Source organism: Corythoichthys intestinalis, chromosome 2 (assembly GCF_030265065.1).
Source record: "Corythoichthys intestinalis isolate RoL2023-P3 chromosome 2, ASM3026506v1, whole genome shotgun sequence".
NCBI classification, from domain to species: Eukaryota; Metazoa; Chordata; class Actinopteri; order Syngnathiformes; family Syngnathidae; genus Corythoichthys; species Corythoichthys intestinalis.
The window spans coordinates 37,228,003-37,247,878 of NC_080396.1; the positions used below are offsets into that span (position 1 = coordinate 37,228,003).

Below are 19,876 nucleotides of genomic sequence, written 5' to 3' on the forward strand. Positions count from 1 at the left end.
TTCATCACTTTGGTTTGAGAATTCAGAGGCTCATCATTTTCTCCTTTACCAGGTGACGATGTCCCTGCTCCAGCTCCCAGTCCTGTCAGTAGCAGAGTCCCTTTCCTGTGTCTTTCAACATCTTCCTCCACAGTCAGCCGTCATCACCGGAACTAGTATTAGCTGTCAATCCCCTGAACCGGGGCTTCTCCCACCTCTGCCCACAGGAAGCGGTGAGTACCCAAAGCTGTCAAAGAAATAATGAAACTCTAACCAGCTCTCTGGAGCCAAATGAAGTACTTTTCCTCATCTTTTGTTGTTCATGTAGATCACGTGATTGTGCCCGTGTCGCTGACATTTGGTAATGTGACCATCAGCACGGCCAACATAACCTTCTATGACTGTGGAGCTGTCAGTCGACTCAACCAGACTTCCCAGTAAGGCAACATTCTGCAACATGTTACATTACACACCATTTCCAGGATAAATGTATTAATTTGTAGCAGAGGTCACTCAAACTTCACTTTTCCTTTACTTTTGATCTTGGATATCACCTTTTTGAGAGCACTGAGGCCTTTTGCAGCATCCCCATAGACCTTTTCTAATATTTTAAAAATGTTTATAGGTGGTTCCTCTTCCTAAACAAAGAATCGAACCTTAGAAGGTGGAAATGCGCTATACAAGTATAAGATCCAGAAAAAAAATCACAGCTCTCCGCTTCCAATAGACCTTCTCTGATGATGACATCATTTCCAAAACTGACCAATGTTGTCACAGATTACTTGAAAAAGTAATTTAATTACTGATTACATGTCAAAGAAGTAATCTAGTTACTTTACTGATTACTTTCTTATCAAAGTAAGTTACTTTAAAAGTAATTTATCGGTTACTTTTTACCACTTTTTCTCAATTTGCCGCCTCAACATAAGATTGACACCTGAAAAATGTCATCGCATGTAATTGACTGTCCGATAATTGAATTTAAAGGGGAAGATTAGAATTTTTCACACAAAGGTCACTCTTCGAGTTTGCTGATGGTTAATTGGTCGATGGAGTTGATTTCAACTACCATTGACTCGCGTTAGCTTAGCCCAGACCCGGGCATTTTACGGCCCGCGGGCCAAATACGGCCCGCGGACCCACTCTGACTGGCCCGCGAAAGGTTGCTTGGACTTAAGAAAATAAAACCTACTTTCAAAATTGTGCGTAATGCGTGGACTAAAACAGCAGGGCTTTTACTTTGAAACCTGTTTACGGCATGCGTACGTCATTTACGTCCAGGTACTGAAACAAGTCTGAGTGCATGTGACTAGCAGCAACTCAATGGTAACCCTAAAATGTCTGCATACGCCAAAAAAAAGAAACGTGGACGCTAAAGTTCGTGGTTTTAAAAAAAATATGGACAACTAAATATTTATTTACAGACGTCGGTGGTAAACCCGTGTGTTTACTTTGTGGTGAGCAGGTCGCCGTGTTTAAGGAATACAACGTGAGTAGGCATTACGAGACGAAGCATGCAGAAAAATACGGACATCTGACTGAGGCTGGAAGAGCGCGGTTATCTGAAGATTTGCTAGCGAAGCTAGAAAAACAACAAGGCTATTTTACCAAGCTATATGCAGCCCGGGATGCAGCAACCAAGACCAGCTTTGTGATATCTCATAAAATCGCTAAAAACTGTAAGCCGTTTTCGGAGGGAGAGTTTGTGAAAGAGTGCTTGGTGGACTCTGCAGCACTAATATATCCGGAGAAAAAAAGAAGCATTTGAGAAAGTCCCGCTGTCCAGGCGAACGGTGACCACAAGGGTGGAGGACATCGCGGAGAATCTCCGACTTCAGCTAAAAAGTGGAGTAGCAAGTTTTGACTTTTTCTCCTTGGCTTTGGACGAGAGCTGTGACGTCCGCGACACGGCGCGGTTACTCGTGTTTCTCCGAGGAATAACACAGGATTTCACGATTACGGAGGAGCTGGCAGCAGTGAGATCAATGAAAGGAACAACCACGGGGAGTGATTTGTTCAAGGTAAACGCATGCATGGACAAGCTTGAACTGAAATGGGACAAACTGGTAGGAGTCACTACTGATGGTTGTCCCAATCTGACCGGGAAATAGTAGGACTTTTGAAACGGATGCAAGATAAAGTGACTGAACTTGACGCTGAGCATAAATTGGTGTTTATTTGGTGTTTTTCTACCTACACATGTGAGCAAACATTCTCAGTAATGAAGTTTACCAAATCCAGGTACAGGTCCTCTCTGACTGAAGACCATCTGTCAGATGTGCTTCACATCTCCACCTCAAACATTCAACCTGACCTTGATGCTCTTGTTAAAGCTCAACAGAGGCTAGATTTCTCTCGCTGAAGAAAAAAAAATACTGAAACATGTTTGTTCTGCACTGTTTGGCAGTTTGATAAAAATGTTGAGTTATGTTACATTATTGTGGTATCGTTATAGAAAGTTAAAAATAAAGCACTGTGGTAATGTGACTGAAAAGCAGTCAAAAATGTAGCAAACTTACCTCTGTTTTCACTGAATAAATTCAGGTTTTTTGTAAAACAACCTCACTCTCTCATTATCTAAAAATAACACATACTCTTACCAGCTTCTGTAAACAATACAATTTACTTATTTCAATGTTGAAATAAAATTAATAACGAGTAGATTTCAAATTTTGGTCCGGCCCTCCACAATATTTTCTGCTTCTCATTTGGCCCCTGGGGAAAAATAATTGCCCACCCCTGGCTTAGCCACTCCGGAGCCCTGAAACTACCAAATAACTGACAAACTGTGTGGAATTTGTTGAAATAAACTCCTCCGACTAATTAAACTCCCGCTAACTTAAAGATTAAGCCTAATGTCAAAATTCTAAACTTCCCATTTAAAATAAAGACCTAACTGTTAAAATGTTGTCTATAAAAGTGAAAGAAATGAACAAGAACTCTACAGAGTATTTCATAATGGGTCAAAATTATTTTTCGAACAGATCATGTGACTAGCACTTTAGAGACGGTCGTTTGCTTTTCTTAGCCAAAACTACACCTGAGGGGGCAAATGGATATTTAGAATTTCTTTAAACCTAAGCATTCAAAAGCTTCAACAACAACTGAGCTTGAACCGAAGTTGAACACGAACAGTGTCATATGTTTGGACACACCTCATTCAGTCAAATACAAATGATGCTCCCAACCCCATTGAAAAGGCAGCAAATGCCCAATTATTAAACCTGATAAGACATGCCTGTGAAGTGAAAACCGTTTCAGGTGTCTGCAAGCTCATTGAGAGACTGCCAAAAGTGTGCAAAAAAGTAATAAGAGCAAAGGGTGGATACTTTGAAGAAAATGGAATATGAAACCTGTTTTCAGTTATTTCAACTTTTTTTGCCAAGTACATAATTCCACATGTTCATTCATAGTTTTGATATCTTCAGTGGGAATTTATGATGTAAATAGTAGTGAAAATATTTATAGAACGCATAAATGATGAAGTAAAAAAGTATTTGAACATCCTGCTAATTTGCAAGTTCTTAAACTTAGAGATCATGGAGGGGTCTGAAATTTTCATCGTCCACTGTGAGAGAGATAATCTAAAAAGAAAAATCCAGAAATCACAATGTGTGAAGTTTTTAAACGATTTATTTGTGTGATAAAGCTGCAAATAATTATTTGAACAACTAAGAAAACAAATGTTAATATTTGGTACAGTAGCCTTCATATGCAGTTACAGAGGTCAAACGTTTCCTGTAGTTTGCACACACTGCAGGAGGGATCTTGGCCCTCCAATCAGTCAGGTTTTTGGGCTGTCGCTGAGAAACAGAGTTTGAGCTCCCTCCAAAGGTTTTCTATCGGGTTTATGTCTGGAGACTGGCTAGGCCATTCTAGAACCTTGTTATGCTACTTACGGAGTCACTCCTTGGTTTTCCTGGCTGTGTGCTTCGGATCATTGTCATGTTGGAAGACCCAGGCACGACCCATCTTCAATGCTCTGACTGAAGGAAGGAGGTTGTTCCCCAAAACCTCACAATGCAGGGCCCCAATCATTCCCTCTTTAATACAGTGCACTTGTCCTGTCCCATGCACTGAAAAACACCCCAAAGCATGATGCTACCACTCCCATGCTTCACAGTAGGGATGGTGTTCTTGAGATAGTACTCATCATTCTTCTTCCTCCAAACACGGTTAGTGGAATTATGACCAAAATGTTCTATTTTACTCTCATCTGACCACAAAACTCGCTCCCATGACTCCTCTGCATCATCCAAATGGTCATAGGCAAACTTAAGACGGGCCTTGACATGTGCTGGTTTAAGCAAGGGAGCCTTCCGTGGCATGCATTATTTCAAACCATGACATCTCAGTGTATTACCAACAGTAACCTTGGGAATGGTGGTCCCAGCTATTTTCAGGTCAATGATCAACTCCTGTCCTGTAGTTATGGGCTGATTCCTCACATATCTTGGGATCATTAAGACCCCACGAGGTGATATCTTACATTGGGCATCATGTTTAGCTTCTTCCATTTTTTAATGATTGCTCCAACAGTGGTACTTTTTTCACCAAGCTGTTTGGCAATTGCTCCATAGCCCCTTCTAGCCTTGTGGAGGTGAACAATTTTATCTCTGGTGTCTTTGGACAGCTCTTTGGTCTTGACCATGTTACAAGTTTGAGTATTACTGATTTTATGGGGTGGCCAGGTGTCTTTATGCTTCTATCGACCTCAAACAAGTGCATCTGATTCAGGATAATACATAGAATGGAGGTGGACTTTTAATAGGCGGACTAGCAGGTCTTTCTGGGTCAGAATTCTAGCTGATAGACAGTTTCAGGGTCATCAAGGTGTTTTGCTCCCCCCTCCCACAAAAGTTAAACTCCGCCTATGGCTACAAACTATAACTAATAAAATGTACGTAAAGGCTGGTTATAAACTGTAGAAGTGCTGGCTGTGTGTTTAACGGTAGGCTTTGCTTCGAGTTTTGTCACACTGTGCTGTAATTCCAAGTGGTTCCTTGTATTGGCTGTGGAGTTTTTAGCGGTCTAACGTGTTTTTGAGCCAGCGCAAAGTTTGCAACGCACAGTGATATTTTTGTCATCTTTACTGGACAAAAATGTGAAGTAATGGCTGTATTTCCAGTGAGCAAATCCAGCCGTTTGTAGTATCTCTCCTGCCTCTTTAATTGTTCGAGTCCAGACAGGGAAGCTAGGCTATGTTGTTTTGGCCGCAGACTCTCAGTACTCACACAGCATGGTACTCGTCACAATTTTTTTTTTTTTTTTGTCCTCCGATGAGAAAACCTAACATATGATGTCATTTCCAAACTCAAGAGCAACCTTTTCTGTTCAAAATGCTCTTTGTACATGACTACAGTATTCTTCATACATTATGAGGTAATAACAAAATAGTAGCGCACAGACACTAAGGAAACTAACTTTAATCAGATTACTGGTTTGGAAAAATGAACACGTTAGCTTGCTGGTTACTGAAAGTAATCAGATTACAAGTGACAACACTGAAAATGACTGACAGGTAATGGATATGTTCGCATATAATCTTTTAAGAGTTTGTCTTTCAATGAGTCATTGAACTACATGTTAAAGTTCAGGAAGAAAATATAAACTATAAATCGGTCAAACTGAAAAGGAATCATAATTTTTGTTTCAGGTGTCTGGCATGTGTCGTCAGTGTGTGGAAGTGTAACTGGTGTCCCCTGGACCAGCAATGTACGCACCTCGACCAATGTTCTAATCAACACACCCCGCTCAACCAGAAAGTGAGTCTTTCTACCCGTGTGTCACTTCATCTTTTTACATATCCGTCAACTTGTCTGTCTGAGTTGGCTTACTTATCTTTCGGTATGTGTGCTCTCTGTCCATCTAGCTACAGCTACCTGTATATTCGTCCCTTTGTCTATCTATCTGTGTGCCAGTTTTTCTGCGTCAGTTTGTCTGACTACTTGTCTGTCTCTGAGCCTGTAGTCCTTTCTGTCAACAGGATTCTACTGGTCTAGGTCAGTGTCCTCAAGTTTTCGGACTTCAGAGTTCTGCCTTGGTTCCAGTGGGCCTGACAAGTAGTGTGGTTCTAAGGGCCCACAATTTGGGCATATTCAAGGTGAGAAGATCAATGACGAGGACGTTACGGGAGATCCTTCAAAAAATAGCAATACAATTAAATCGTGTGTCTGTAGGATGAGGCGCCATATATGTGTGTGGTGGAGATCGAAGGCGTCCTAGTCAACCTGACAGCTATTGCCCAGAAAGCCAATGATGGCACATACTCTTTCACCTGCAGCTCCTACCAGGTATCACTGAGATACACACAAAGGTCACAGCGGCCTTCAACCTGCTTGCTTAACCTTGGCTCCCTGTAGTTTCAGTATGCAGTGAGTCAGCTTGTTTATTCTGCGCCTATCTTTCTGAAGAGAGGAGCGAGGCGTATCGATACTTTACCTGGTCTTCAACGTAAGGACTTCATGTAACAAACACACCCCAGTTAGACCCACAGTCAACTACACAGTTTACAGGTTGAGCCTCAGTCAGTAATAAAGGGCATAGAAATGTACTTTACTGACAACTTCAACAAAAGAATATGACGATACAGGAAATTCTGATATTCACATGATAATTCTGGTGTTTCTTGTGCTCTTTAGTCCACTTGTACAACTGCTCAGCTGGCCAATCGGATTGCTCGCAGTGCCGTGCCGTGCCGAAGGAGTACGGATGCGTGTGGTGCACGGGAAACTGCGTCTACAACCAATCCTGTGTTGGCGTCCCTGCAGACAGCTGCCCACCTCCTCAGATCTCACAGGTTACTCATTCACCTACGTCAAATGCCTTCATGTTTGTTGCTGTCAAAATAGTTAACTTTTCTATCTGCAGGTAAGCCCCCTTTCTGGCCCTCTGGAGGGCGGAGTCTTGGTGACCATCAGTGGTTCCAACCTGGGGATGAGCTACCAGGATGTAGTGGGCGGAGTCACAGTGGCAGGTGTGCAGTGCCCTCCCCACCCTGAAGGTTACGAAATATCTACCAGGTACATAGCCACATGCACACCAAAGCACAAAATAGTCAGTCATGTGACAGTCAGGTATTTGTATGTGTATGCAGGGTTGTGTGTAAACTGCAGGCCAGTGAGAAAAAGATGACGGGACCTGTTGTTGTTACTGTGGGAACAAGCCCGCCAGGCAGGTCCAAGAGCAACTTCAGCTATCAGGTGAGAAGACGTCGGCCTTCCATAAGGTTACTCAGAAAGGAAAGACAGTCTGCTGACCGCAGCATGGTGACTTATTTTCCATTTGCAGGACCCACAAATTCTGGCTGTGTTTCCTGACAGAGGCCCGCTTTCTGGAGGGAGCAGGTTAACAGTGAAAGGTCGACAGCTGCTGACAGGCCAGGCTTCCCAACTCCAAGTCTTTCTGGGAAGAAAGCCATGCTACATGTGTGTGCTACTCCTAATCCTAGTCCAATTTTGTGGATTCCTAATCCTACTCCCATTTGCAGTTCTGTTTCATGCTCCTATTTCATTCCTTATTCATCCCAGACTTTTAATTATAGTCCCGTTCAATTTTAGTCAACTAATTTCTACTTTTACTCTCATTTGTTATCCTACTTCCTGTTTTTGATTTGAAAATGCTACTTTAAACCGCTATTTAAAAATAGAACAATTTCCATACCCAATTCTATTCCTCCCTTGTGAGGATAAGCGGTTCAGAAGATGAATGCATTAATTCTATTCCTACTTTATCATTCAACTTAAAGCTGAAGTTCAAGATTTTTGACATCAGGCTTAATCTTCGAGTTAGCGGGGGTTTAGTTAATTGGTGGAGTTGATTTCAACAAATTCCGTTTCGTTTGCAAGTTATTTGTTAGTTTCAGAGCTCAGCGTGGCTCAGAGTTGCTCAGCTAGTGTGAGTCAATGGCACCATTATAGCATGCCAATAAAAAACAACATACCCATAGCAAAGCACAATTGAAGATGAGATCTTGTTCATGTCTCATTTACATCTCTGAGAAATGAATCAGCAATAATCGAGACCAGAATGTTTTTTTTTTTTTTCAGTTTTCTCAAATTTGTCTCATGAGAAGTAAGTCTCATAGTGAGCATTACACGAGAAGTTCTTGAGAATAGTTCTACTTGCACGATTTTTCAATAAAGTCTCACAGTTGTCTCCTTTCAAGATCTCACCAAGAGACAACTATGAGTACTTGTGTCGATCTCAAATGTGTCTCAATTTTATCTCCTTGGAGTCACGATCTCAGTAATGTCTCAGTAAAAGATATGGATGAGCAAAGTATTTTATTTCTTCAACTTGCCTCAAAGATGCCTCTTTTACTGATCTAGTGGAGCTACCTTATATTGTGCCAGTCACAAATATTTCTCAATTTAATCTCCTTCCAGTTTGCAATTGCTCATTTTGGGTTTTCAAGATTCTTTCATTGTAAGACAGAGTAGTGTCTGCTCTGACATGTCCAGTCACATCATAATTCATCTCATGCCAAAATCTGAGAAAATATTATAATTGGTCAACTAATTAAATAACATCTGGTTCATTTGGTTCATCTTGTTCAATGTAAAAATTAGAGATGTGACCAATAATTTGGCGTCGAAAACTACCGGCCGCTACAAATGCATTATCGATTTTTGGTTTCGAAGACCGAAAGTTTCCCACAAAATAGTGTGAAGAACCTTAGTCCTCTTGTTTGATGACGTAATCAAAACAGGCATCACGCTGGCTGACGATGTCTCGCTAAAACTACTGGCTCAGAGGCAACAAGTCTGCGATTTGGAAGTTTTTTTATGAAATATCAAAGAAATATTTATATATTATTTAATGAACCAAAATATAATGCATTTTCTTCATCGCTGCTACGCACACTTCCTGAAGTTGCTTTCCATTTATGTGTCGCGTCACATCGAGCACAGTGTATCTGAGCCCGTGCGTGGCTCAGTGGTAGAGAAGTCATTCCTCAACTCAGAGGTTATGAGTTCAACTCTCTGTCCTGATGAATTCATCCAAGTATCCTTGAGCAACACACCTAACCCCACGCTGTTGTCACCAGAAGGTAGATGAGGATATAATGTCAAAGCACTTTGAGTGCCTGAAAGGTGCTGTACAAGTGTAACTCCATTTTTAATGAAGAGAATTTCTCCTCTCCAATATTGCTCAAATCTGTTTTTCTCAAGTCAATCTCCTTTGTCTCAATGATGTCTTTGCTCATTTTGACTCATCACTTGCTCCTAAGGGTACTCTTAGGAGCACAAACTCAGAAACAAATAAGCAGAGAATGAGAAAAATTTGAGATGATCAAATTCGTCTCACGAGACGAGTTTAAGCAACAGATGAGTAGCAAATTTTTGCTATGGGTATGCACACATGTAAATCATCGATGACCCATGCAATCAATAGTGTTGGCTATGTTTTCAGGATAAAGTTATTTAAACTTACCATTGCATGTCTGTATTTGCAGTATGAACAACAACATTTGTAATACAGAAGCTCTGCAAAAGAGCAGGGCGGAGTGATATCACATCGGTTTTTATTTCACCGCTGATTTTTTTATGTCATAGCCAGCAGCAAGTGACCAGTTTCTATTTTTCTTCGTTCTTCATAGGAATTTGTGGAAATTTTCCTTTGCCCGTTTCTTCTGTATCTTTCCACAGCCTCTAAATGCACATTTCGCCATGTTGCCGGCCGTCAGTTAACTCAGCAGACTGATGCTGCATTCGAGGAAGGTGGGAAGTCAAAGTTTCCAACCTCTGATCTGGAAAAATATCATTAGTACGCCTCCACTGTTTGATCGCTTATGAGAAGTGAGGTTTGCTGGAGGTCAAAATGTCTTTTGAAGGCCAAAATAAAAAACAACTTTTTGCTGTTTACATTCGCTTGGAATGCTTTGAGGTTGCAACTGGTACCCTCCGAGCGGGATAAGTCCGACTTCCCACCTTCTTCAAATGCAGCGTGAGAGCGAGTGAGGGAAGCACTCCTCTTTATTGGGGTCGTATTACGCATATAAAAAAATAGTCCAGCAGAATGAAATTAATTACGGCAGTTTGGTGTGACATTGTTTTGGCCGCATTGGTGTTTTGAAACAATGATCTGTGTTTTGAATTTATTTGACTATGTTGGATCTGTTCGTAGATCTGTATCGTTTTTTTTTATTGGCATTCTATAATGGTGCCATTGACTCGCGCTAGATTAGCCACTCCAGAGCCCTGAAACTAACAAATAACTTGCAAACGAAAAAGAACTTGTTGAAATCAACTCCACCAACTAACTAAAACCCCTGCTATATTGAAGATTAAGCCTAATGTCAAAAACTGAACTTCCGCTTTAATTACTATTCTGATTTTTATGACAAGCAGAATCCCCCATTTGACTCTATCAGTAATCCTTCTTCCTATTCTTAATTCCATTTCCATCTCTCTGCACTTTTACTCCTACCTGTAGTTCTACTTCCTATTCCTACATCTACATTACTTTGCTTTTAATTCAAATGGACCATGTGCACAGCAACACATGAAGCATTTCCAATGAAATGATTTAGTTATGTACAATTTCGGCCCTCCATTTATTTCAAACATCTTTGCCACCATCTAAAGCGAAAATAACCTAGTTTTAAAATGTGTGATGTTGTTGGGTTGTGCAGTTGGTAGATTCAATTGTTCAGCGCCAGTACTTTTTCAGGGCAAAATTTCATTTGTAATTTACATACACAAAGCGATAGCTCCTCCAATGTGCAATGCAGTCTTCTGCCTGTTGTGTTCAGCAATTCAAATTTGTTCAATACAGTACATGTATAGAGTCTATTGTCACTTTTATAGAAAATAGTTTTCTGTTGAAAACTATTCATGTTCATATTCCTCATCTCTTTTCTTCCAGTTCGACTATTTCTTCACCCCCTATATTCATTGTTATTTCTGTTACAAGTTGAATTCCGTATTATGTTCTGTTCTCACTCTAATTTGAATTTCTACTGTGACATAAAATAGCATTTTCTTCCCTAACTCTTTTCCTCTCCCGCTGAACTCCACTCTTGGATTCCATTTCTTTTTTTTGTTTTTCTTTTTTGTTTCTTTTCATCACAATTGTTTGATTGTTGTGTTGCACTGTCCTCCAAACCATCTTGGCCTCATCTGCTCTTTTATGTCCTCAGAGTGGAGCAGGTCAGCGACACCCTGCTGGTGTGTCAGACTCTCTCCACTAATCAGACGGGCAGAGTTCCAATCCGTGTGTTGTTCAGCAAGGCAGAGCGTTCTGTTCCTAACGTGACATTCCGTTACGTCGACGACCCGGTCATCACTGAAGCCGTGCCTACAGAGAGCTTCTATGCGTAAGACGAAACACACCTCAAGCCAGTGGTCCCTGCGCCTGTGGCCTGATGTAGTCACTTCCGTTCCTCAGAGGGGGGCGTGTCATTGTGGTCAGTGGCCAAAACCTAGATGTGGTGCAACAGCCAATCATGTCCGTGTGGGTAGAGCCTGTGGACGTCCAGAGAGTGAGACGCAGAAAACGCTTGGCTCTTCTTAGCACTAAGCAGCAAGTGGTCTTCAACGGCACCATGACAACAGTGAGGGAGACGACAACTAATCCCAAGACATATACACTTGTCTCATTTTCTGCCTCTCTGTCTCTCAGGTGTCTGAGCACTGCTCTGTCCTGTCATCCTCTCAAATGACCTGTCCAACCCCTTCAGTTCCCCCAGAGGTTAAAGTGAAGGGTGTCTGGTTTCAGATGGATAATGTCCGTATCCATTACAAAAGCCTCAAGGTATCCCAGTCCAAGAAGTACAAATATTTTTGCTGGCAGTTTGTGCGATGACTTAGACACATCGCAGACGGCATTCTTCAATGACACTTAGCTTAGTTTTTGTCACAGTTATATAAAAATAAAATATTCTCTTAGTTGACACTCCCGATTCAGTGCACTCAGAGTGGTGTGTTTCAGTCAGGAGGCAAGCTTTTGCTAGGACTTCCTGGTTCCAAAATGCTTATATATTCTTTATTTCCACCTACATAAGACATTCAATTGCTTGACGACAACACACTCACTCGGTGCGTCAAGGCTGGAGTTCGTCGCCAGACATCAGCATGCGACGCACAGAAGACTGGGTTGGGGGAGTTGATCGAGAACCCGGCGAGGAGGTCAACTTTTGACGGCGAGCAAGACGTGCAAAATGACTCTTGACTGACTATACAGCGTACAGTGGTGGTGGTGGGGGGGTGTAGGTAGCGGGACGTGACTAAGACAGGAACAGGTCATACGACAAAAGTATTGTCCAAAACCATAGCAAATATACATGCATAAATTTGAATTGTTTTATTTGTATACTACAGTATATGCTTGGTGCGGCTCAGTTAAGAAACAGGAAGTGGCAACCTACAAAGGCCTTTTTTCATTGCTCAGCAGTCACTACTTAATAAATAACGCCGTCAGTCACGCCGTTATTAATTACACTGCTCACCAGCCCTTTATTAGTGGATGTGGAAGAAGAACGAAGAGGGCAAGTACTTTCATATTAAGGCACAGTGTGACATCACACCATGACTAAATTCAAAAGCTACCATTACATACAGTACAGTGGTACCTCTACATATACAGTGTATCACAAAGGTGAGTACACACCTCGCATTTCTACAGATATTTAAGTAAATCTTTTCATGGGACAACACTGACAAAATTACACTTTGACACAATGAAAAGTAGTCTGTGTGCAGCTTATATAATACAGTTAATTTATTTTCCCCTCAAAATAACTCAAAATATAGCCATTAATATCTAAACCCCTGGTAACAAAAGTTACTGAGTAGGGTAGGGGGGATCAGCCCATACGCCGCATTCTACATCAAATTGGCGTGCATGGCTGTCACCCCAGGAGGAAGCCTCTTCTGAAGACGGTACACAAGAAAGCCCGCCCGTCTCATCAGACCATAGGACATGGTTCCAGTAATCCATGTGCTTTGTTGACATGTTTTCAGCAATAGGACATGGTTCCAATAATCCATGCACTTTGTTGTAATGTCTTCAGCCAACTGTTTGCGGGCTTTCTTGTGTACCGTCTTCAGAAAAGGCTTCCTCCTGGGGTGACAGGCATGCACACTAATTTTATGTAGAATGCAGCGTATGGTCTGAGCACTAACAGGCTGACCCCCCCACCTCTTCAATCTCTGCAGCCATGCTGACAGCACTCCTGTAACGAGTCACATGACATTTTGGAGGGAATATGACAAGCAGTACTTAATTTGGACATTTAGGGTGTACTCACTTTTGTTGCCAGGGGTTTAGATATTAATGGCTATATTTTGAGTTGTTTTGAGGGGAAAATAAATTAGCTCTATTATATAAGCTGCACACAGACTACTTTTCATTGTGTCAAAGAATCATTTTGTCAGTGTTGTCCCATGAAAAGATAATTAATTATCTGCAAAAATGCGAGGGGTGTACTCACTTTTGTGGTACACTGTAAATTTAATTCGTTCCAGGACCTGGTTTGCAATTTTAAATGGTCATAGGTCGAGCGGGATTTTCCCATAAAAATATATTATAATTTGATTAATTCGTTCCACAGCCCAAAAACCTACGCTAAATATGCAGAACAAATTCACTAAACACAATTGCAATCAAATAAATAAAATACACAGATAAATCTCTTCAACTGGGGCCAAATCTTAAGCATGAAACAGTTTCAAATATTGGATAATGAGTTTAGTGCCTCTTTAAATATTTCTATGTTTGTAGATTTTGACAAAGTACAGTAAATCAGTAGAATATACACATACCGTACCTGCACAGGTTTACAAATAAAGTGGTTCCTCGACATACGATCGCTTCGACACACGATCTTTTCGACATCCGACGAAAAAATTTGACTCACCATTTTTTTCTACATCCGATGACAAGCTTCAAATACGAAGCTATATCACAGCGCCGCAGTTTCTTTGTTTTCCCGCAAGACGGACGCACAGCGGATTTTCTTGTGAGAGAAATCAACATTGGTTCCAACAATGTTAGTGCAGGTGGTGAAAAAAGGAAAAAGTTGAGGCTTACCATTAAAATGAAGATGGAAATGAATTCAAATGGTTGAAAAATATGAGCGAGGTGTGTGTGCGCTCGTCAACTGGCTTGACAATACAGCCGTAGATGGTCTTTGATCTCAGCGGTCCTCCTCCATTTGCCAGTCTTTATAAGTTAAGGTGACCATTATTATTGTTGTAACATCGCCAAAGAAATTGACAGCTGCGTCAGGTTTTTAATCATTTATTTCAGAAATTGTGCTGCGCAACATGCCTACTGTCCGCCGCAGCTGAACATGAAAAGTGAAAGTAAAAAGTCCTGTCTATCTAATTTGTAGTTTTGTTACATTATTACAGGTATTATTATTATTACTATTATTATAATATTATTCCAATTTTTCGACTTACAAACAAGTTCCTGGAACTAATTAACTTCTTATGTAGAAGTACCACTGTTTAGGAAGTAAAAGTCAAAAGTCAGCTGAAAAATAAATACTCAAATTGTCATTGAGTATTTTCATTGAGTATTTGTATTTTGGTTGGTTAACTCGGCTAAAGTGTAAATACCGGGGGGGAAAAAACTACTTGAGTACAACAATAACTCCTGAACATGACCTGTCTTTTAGGACAAGAGTTTCAGCTACTATCCCAACCCACGCCTCTTTCCGCTCAACCGGGATGCTCCAGATGCTCCATACCGCTTCAAAGCAGGGGGTGTAATTGCAGTGGAGGTGAGGAGATGATTGTTCCTATGGGGAAAACATTATCACTGCTTGACGTAAAATGTGCCTATACCACCAGGGTGAGGACCTGACGCGAGCGATGTCCAGACAGGAAGTAACTGCTCGCCTTGGAGACCAAGAGTGTGAGGTGAAAACCTTGGACAGCACTCACCTGTACTGTGAGCCTCCCGAAGTCCAACCAAAGAGTGTGGATGACAGCAGTCGGCTGCCCCGTCTCCAGGTTAGTTTTTAGTAGCACGATGAGCTGGTGGAGGTGTTCCTAGTTAAATGGCACATGACTGAGTTTGCAAACACATGGTCTTTCTATCGTAGGTTTTAATGGGTAACCTTCAGGTGGACTTGGGAATGGTGCAATACGACAGCGACTCTCTGCTACCTCCCATTCCACTGGCTGCTCAGATTGGATTGGGGGCAGGAGCTGCCGTCATCATCCTATCTGTGCTCATCATCATCCTCATGTACAGGTTAGGTTATTTCACCGTCCATTAAAAAGGTTCACAACTGTTTGCGTCATTACTCTGTGCTTGATGAAAGTTTGTGTATTTAGGAGGAAAAGCAAGCAGGCGTTGAGAGACTACAAGAAGGTTTTGTTGCAGTTGGAAACTTTGGAGATCAATGTGGGCGATCAATGTCGGAAAGAGTTCACTGGTAAATCAAAATGTTTCATTTCGGTCAAATTGTGCCAAATGGTTACTTGGAATTTCTTTTCGCATGTGCCTTGCAGACCTGATGACAGAAATGATGGATTTAAGCAGTGATGTGGGAGGACCAGGCCTCCCCCTGCTAGACTATCGCACGTATGCAGAGAGAGTTTTCTTCCCCGGCCACCAAGCGGCACCGCTTAGCCGCCACCTTGACCTGCCAGAGTCCAGAAGACACACGGTGGAGCAGGGCCTCCAGCAGCTCAACAACCTGCTCAACAACAGACTTTTTCTCACAAGGGTTTGTGTAGCGACATGCGGGACTGGCGGGCACAACAGATGATGAGTAACACCCACTTCCTGTCTTCCTAACAGTTCATTCACACTCTTGAAGCACAGCAGGGCTTCTCACAGCGGGATCGTGGCTACGTGGCAAGTCTCCTGACCATGGTATTGCATGACAAGCTGGAGTATTTCACGGAGGTCATGAAGTGTTTGCTGCAAGATCTGGTCCAGCAGTATGTCGCCAAGAACCCCAAACTCATGTTACGAAGGTAAATCTGTCATTTGGGACTCGGACTATCAAAAATGTCATAAAATGTTCTTAACAGTATAGCAACTAGGGCTGAGTGACGATTAAAATTTTTAATCGTGACTTGTAGCGATTAAATGTGATTAACCGCATTGTCATACACACAAACCAATAATAATTTATAATGTAGTATACACACTACTAATATTTGTAATGTTTTATTATACAATTTTAATGGACTCTAAAAACAAAAGTCTTGACTTAGGTAATGAATAATGTGGATCCATGAATAAACAATAGTCATATCCAAATCTTCCCTGACTTCCACCCTCCTGTCGTTTTGGCTATTAGGTGCATTCCTTTCCAACAATGTTGTCCCCTCAGAAAATTAAATCGTGACGAGCTTGTAACACTAGTTATGGCATATACAGTATATACAGTGGGGAGAACAAGTATTTGATACACTGCCATCAAATACTTGTTCTCCCCACTGTGTGTGTGTGTGTATATATATATATATACATATATAGTTGTACAATCCCAATTCCAGTGAAGTTGGTACGTTATATAGTAGTACAATCCCAATTCCAGTGAAGTTGGTAGGTGTTTAACATAAATATAAACACAATGCAATGATTTAAAAATCAAATCAAACTATATTTAATTGAATACACCTTAAATATATTTAATTTCAAACTCATAAGCTTTATTGTTTATAGCAAATAATCATTAACTTAGTATTTTATGGGAGACGGGTCTGAACTGCAGGCAGGCCAGGCTGGTACTCACACTCTTTCACTATGAAGCTACGCTGTTTTAACACGTGCATATTGTGGTTTTGGCATTTTCTTGCTGAAATAAGCAGCGGCATCGATCAAAAAGTTGTTGCTTGGATGCCAGCATGTTTCTTCTAAACCTGTATGTACCTTTTAGCATTAACGGTGCCTTCACAGATGTGTGTGTAATTTATAGTGTTTTTATAGCACCGATACCATTTTTTGGCCCCGATGCCGATACCTGGCTGTGCAGTATCGGCCGATACCATTCCTATACCACTCCGTTTGAAAAATGAATTTAAAAAAAATATATATATATAATATATATATATTAGGCCTGTCGCGATAACAAATTTTAGTGTGCGATAATTTATCTAATAAATTATTGCGATATGCGATATTATTGCGCCCCCCCCTTTTTTTTTTTTTAAACCAATATAATATAACACAGTGAGAATACAGTGTATATATATATAGATCAAGTACACCCATTTAAATGCAATAAATATTTACTGTTAAATTCAGAAATACTTTTTAAGAAATCACAACTAAAAACAATAAATAGTCATTAAAGACAACAATATTAATACCGCACAGAAACACAGAATAAATAAAATGTGTTTTTCAAGAAAAAAAATTGCACTTAATAACTTAAGCATTTAGGCAAATGAAAACTCTTCCCCTCACAGCTTCTTCAATGGTGTTCCATAGGGATGCAACGATTCAGTTAAGCCACGGTTCGGTACGATTTTCGATACGGGGGACACGATTTTCGATCCGATTCAATACATTTAATGCTCTGGAAAAAAAAAAAAAAAATTATTATTATCTTTTTTTTTTTTTTTTGCTAACGAGCAAAAATTAAATTGCCATCCTATAAAAATGCATTTTAGTACATAACATTTATGTGCTTACTTCTTATTGATCTGAAAAAATTTTGTATAATTGTGCTGAGAACAATCTTTTCTTTTTGTAAAGTGAGGCGAGGCACACTGTTGATTGCTACAGCTCTCTTAGCAGCTAGGTTTACTACATGAGCAAGACATCCTATTTGTGGTCTGAATCCATCTGTGTCACGTACTGAATTAACAATATTTGCAACATTATCTATAGTCACTGGTATGGATTGATTTGGCATTCTTAACTTCCATTCAGTCATGACAGTTTAGAATTCATCGATTTAGTATTTGGACTACGTGTCCCATAATCACTCTGGGCTCACGTAGCCAATGGCATGGGACGTAGCACATCTAGTTTGCTATTTCATGATATCTAGAGTGTGTGCGCATTAAAAAAGTTAGCAAACGCCGCTGAAGTCACGTCTGCTCATTACTGCACAACACTAGCATATGACAATCGACTTTCATAAACAGGACGAGTTTGAAGCACAGCACTCTTAATTTGCCACTCAATGTTCACCATTTCCATTCAGCATTCAACGCCATCCGGCGTTGTGTGGAAAAATAGCCGCCCCACGTGAAGAGTCACCCCTGACGGGAGCGCCCACACGTAAACATCACCGGCGCGCCAGAGATGGTCCGCAGTCAATCCGGAGCACTGACGGGGCCGGTATACGTTGAACAATAGGATATAATGGGAACGATTGGCTCCGGCGCTATTTTTTAGCCGGACCTGGAACGAAGATGCATTTTGTGCAGTTGGTAACAAGGAATCCGAACTTTTAACAGTACGTTTGCCGCACGTGCAAGCGAGGCGATAAATCGCAGCGGAAAAATTACCGCCTTCATTTTTATTTATCGTGCGATAAATGGAACTATTGCATATTGCGACAGGCTTAATATATATGTGTGTACATATATATATATATATATATATATATATATATATTAGGGCTGTCAAACGATTACAATTTTTAATCGAGTTAATTACAACTTAAAGTGCATGTGACTTGAAAAAGCATGTTTATTTCATAATACACGCGGTATTTTATGCTCCTGAATGATATGGACCGCTTGGATGTGTGTGGAAGCGATCGCTATATTTATTTAGTTTTTTGAATCCCGTGCCATGAAAATGAGTGACGTCCGGCTTCGGTCTTGCATTGAGGAGGAGGGCACTGTGACGTGTACGGTAGAAGACGTCCTCTTCACTATACAGCGTACTGTTGTGTATGAGGACAAAGGATTCAGCTGATTTTGCGGATTAATACGTTTATTTTTCGCATCACGCCAGCCAAACGGCTGCAGAAAATCATTCTGTATGTGGGAGAGGCGTATGCGCCTTTTTGGAGTTTCAAAAGGTTCCCATTCACCGTGGATATTGGCCAAAACAAGCCCGACTACAGTGGGAGCATTGGACTTAGGAGGAAGTGAGTAAACATCTTGTTTAGTATTATGTCAAATATTAATACAGCTATTACAAAGTAAACACTACAAACTTTCTTTAAATAAAGGACTACTTACGTTTGATCATCGATAGGCATGTAAAAAGCTCTCCTCGTGCACATTAGCACGTTAGCTGCACAACAATTGCAGCCACCCTCCTCCGGGGAACGAACTGTAAATTGCTCTCCGCCGGGCGGTTTGCCGATCCACAAAGACAATCGACAACTCAGTCATCATGTCAAATAATCCAGGCGAGTTATGTGTGATTTTCCGCTTCGAAGACTTTGAAACATCACTCGGCTCGGGTTAGCATGTCGGCTAGCTGTCACGCCTTTTGGTTTGTTTACATTCTCCGAAGCCGGGGAAGGGAAATGACATACAGTATGTCCGATTTAGGTGTCATAAAATATCGTTCGGGAGGTGCGACAGTAAAGGTGAAGTCGACAGTTTTGACCATTATGGAGTAATTTTGCCATGTCGTCCTGAATAAATGCATTTTTATTATTTCATATTCCATTTAGCACAAGACTGTTATTTGTGTCATGACCATGCCGTTTATTTAGCAATTGGGGAAAATACTTGGATAAAAAGAATATCTTGTAAAAATATTGAAGTAAAGAGACAGAAACAATGACATTTTGCAGCTCTCTTCGTCGCGTTTTCCTCGTTGTGAATAGTTCCCCCTCGACGGGCTGACTGGTCCTTCTCAAGCCATTTATATAGCTATTGGGGATAAATACTTGGATAAAAAGAATATCCTGTAAAAATATTGGAGTAGAGAGACTGAAACAATGACGTTTTGCGGCTCTCTTCGTCGCGTTTTCCTCGTTCTGAATAATTCCCCCTCAATGGGCTGAATA

General features: G+C 40.9%; 1 protein-coding gene across 1 annotated transcript in view; it reads left to right on the forward strand.

The window, feature by feature from the left end:
* The window catches only part of plxnb3 (plexin B3), a 110,815-nt gene that overhangs the window by 79,539 nt on the left and 11,400 nt on the right, over positions 1-19,876 (forward strand). The window contains exons 9-27 of the mRNA XM_057818766.1: positions 53-212; positions 308-416; positions 5,636-5,744; positions 5,966-6,082; positions 6,159-6,272; positions 6,342-6,432; positions 6,621-6,778; positions 6,850-7,001; positions 7,076-7,181; positions 7,270-7,406; positions 11,123-11,299; positions 11,371-11,536; positions 11,605-11,736; positions 14,606-14,710; positions 14,781-14,942; positions 15,035-15,186; positions 15,270-15,370; positions 15,447-15,664; positions 15,739-15,917. Of these exons, the coding sequence (XP_057674749.1) occupies positions 53-212; positions 308-416; positions 5,636-5,744; positions 5,966-6,082; positions 6,159-6,272; positions 6,342-6,432; positions 6,621-6,778; positions 6,850-7,001; positions 7,076-7,181; positions 7,270-7,406; positions 11,123-11,299; positions 11,371-11,536; positions 11,605-11,736; positions 14,606-14,710; positions 14,781-14,942; positions 15,035-15,186; positions 15,270-15,370; positions 15,447-15,664; positions 15,739-15,917 (2,645 nt within the window). The remainder of the gene's footprint in view (positions 1-52; positions 213-307; positions 417-5,635; positions 5,745-5,965; positions 6,083-6,158; positions 6,273-6,341; positions 6,433-6,620; positions 6,779-6,849; positions 7,002-7,075; positions 7,182-7,269; positions 7,407-11,122; positions 11,300-11,370; positions 11,537-11,604; positions 11,737-14,605; positions 14,711-14,780; positions 14,943-15,034; positions 15,187-15,269; positions 15,371-15,446; positions 15,665-15,738; positions 15,918-19,876) is intronic.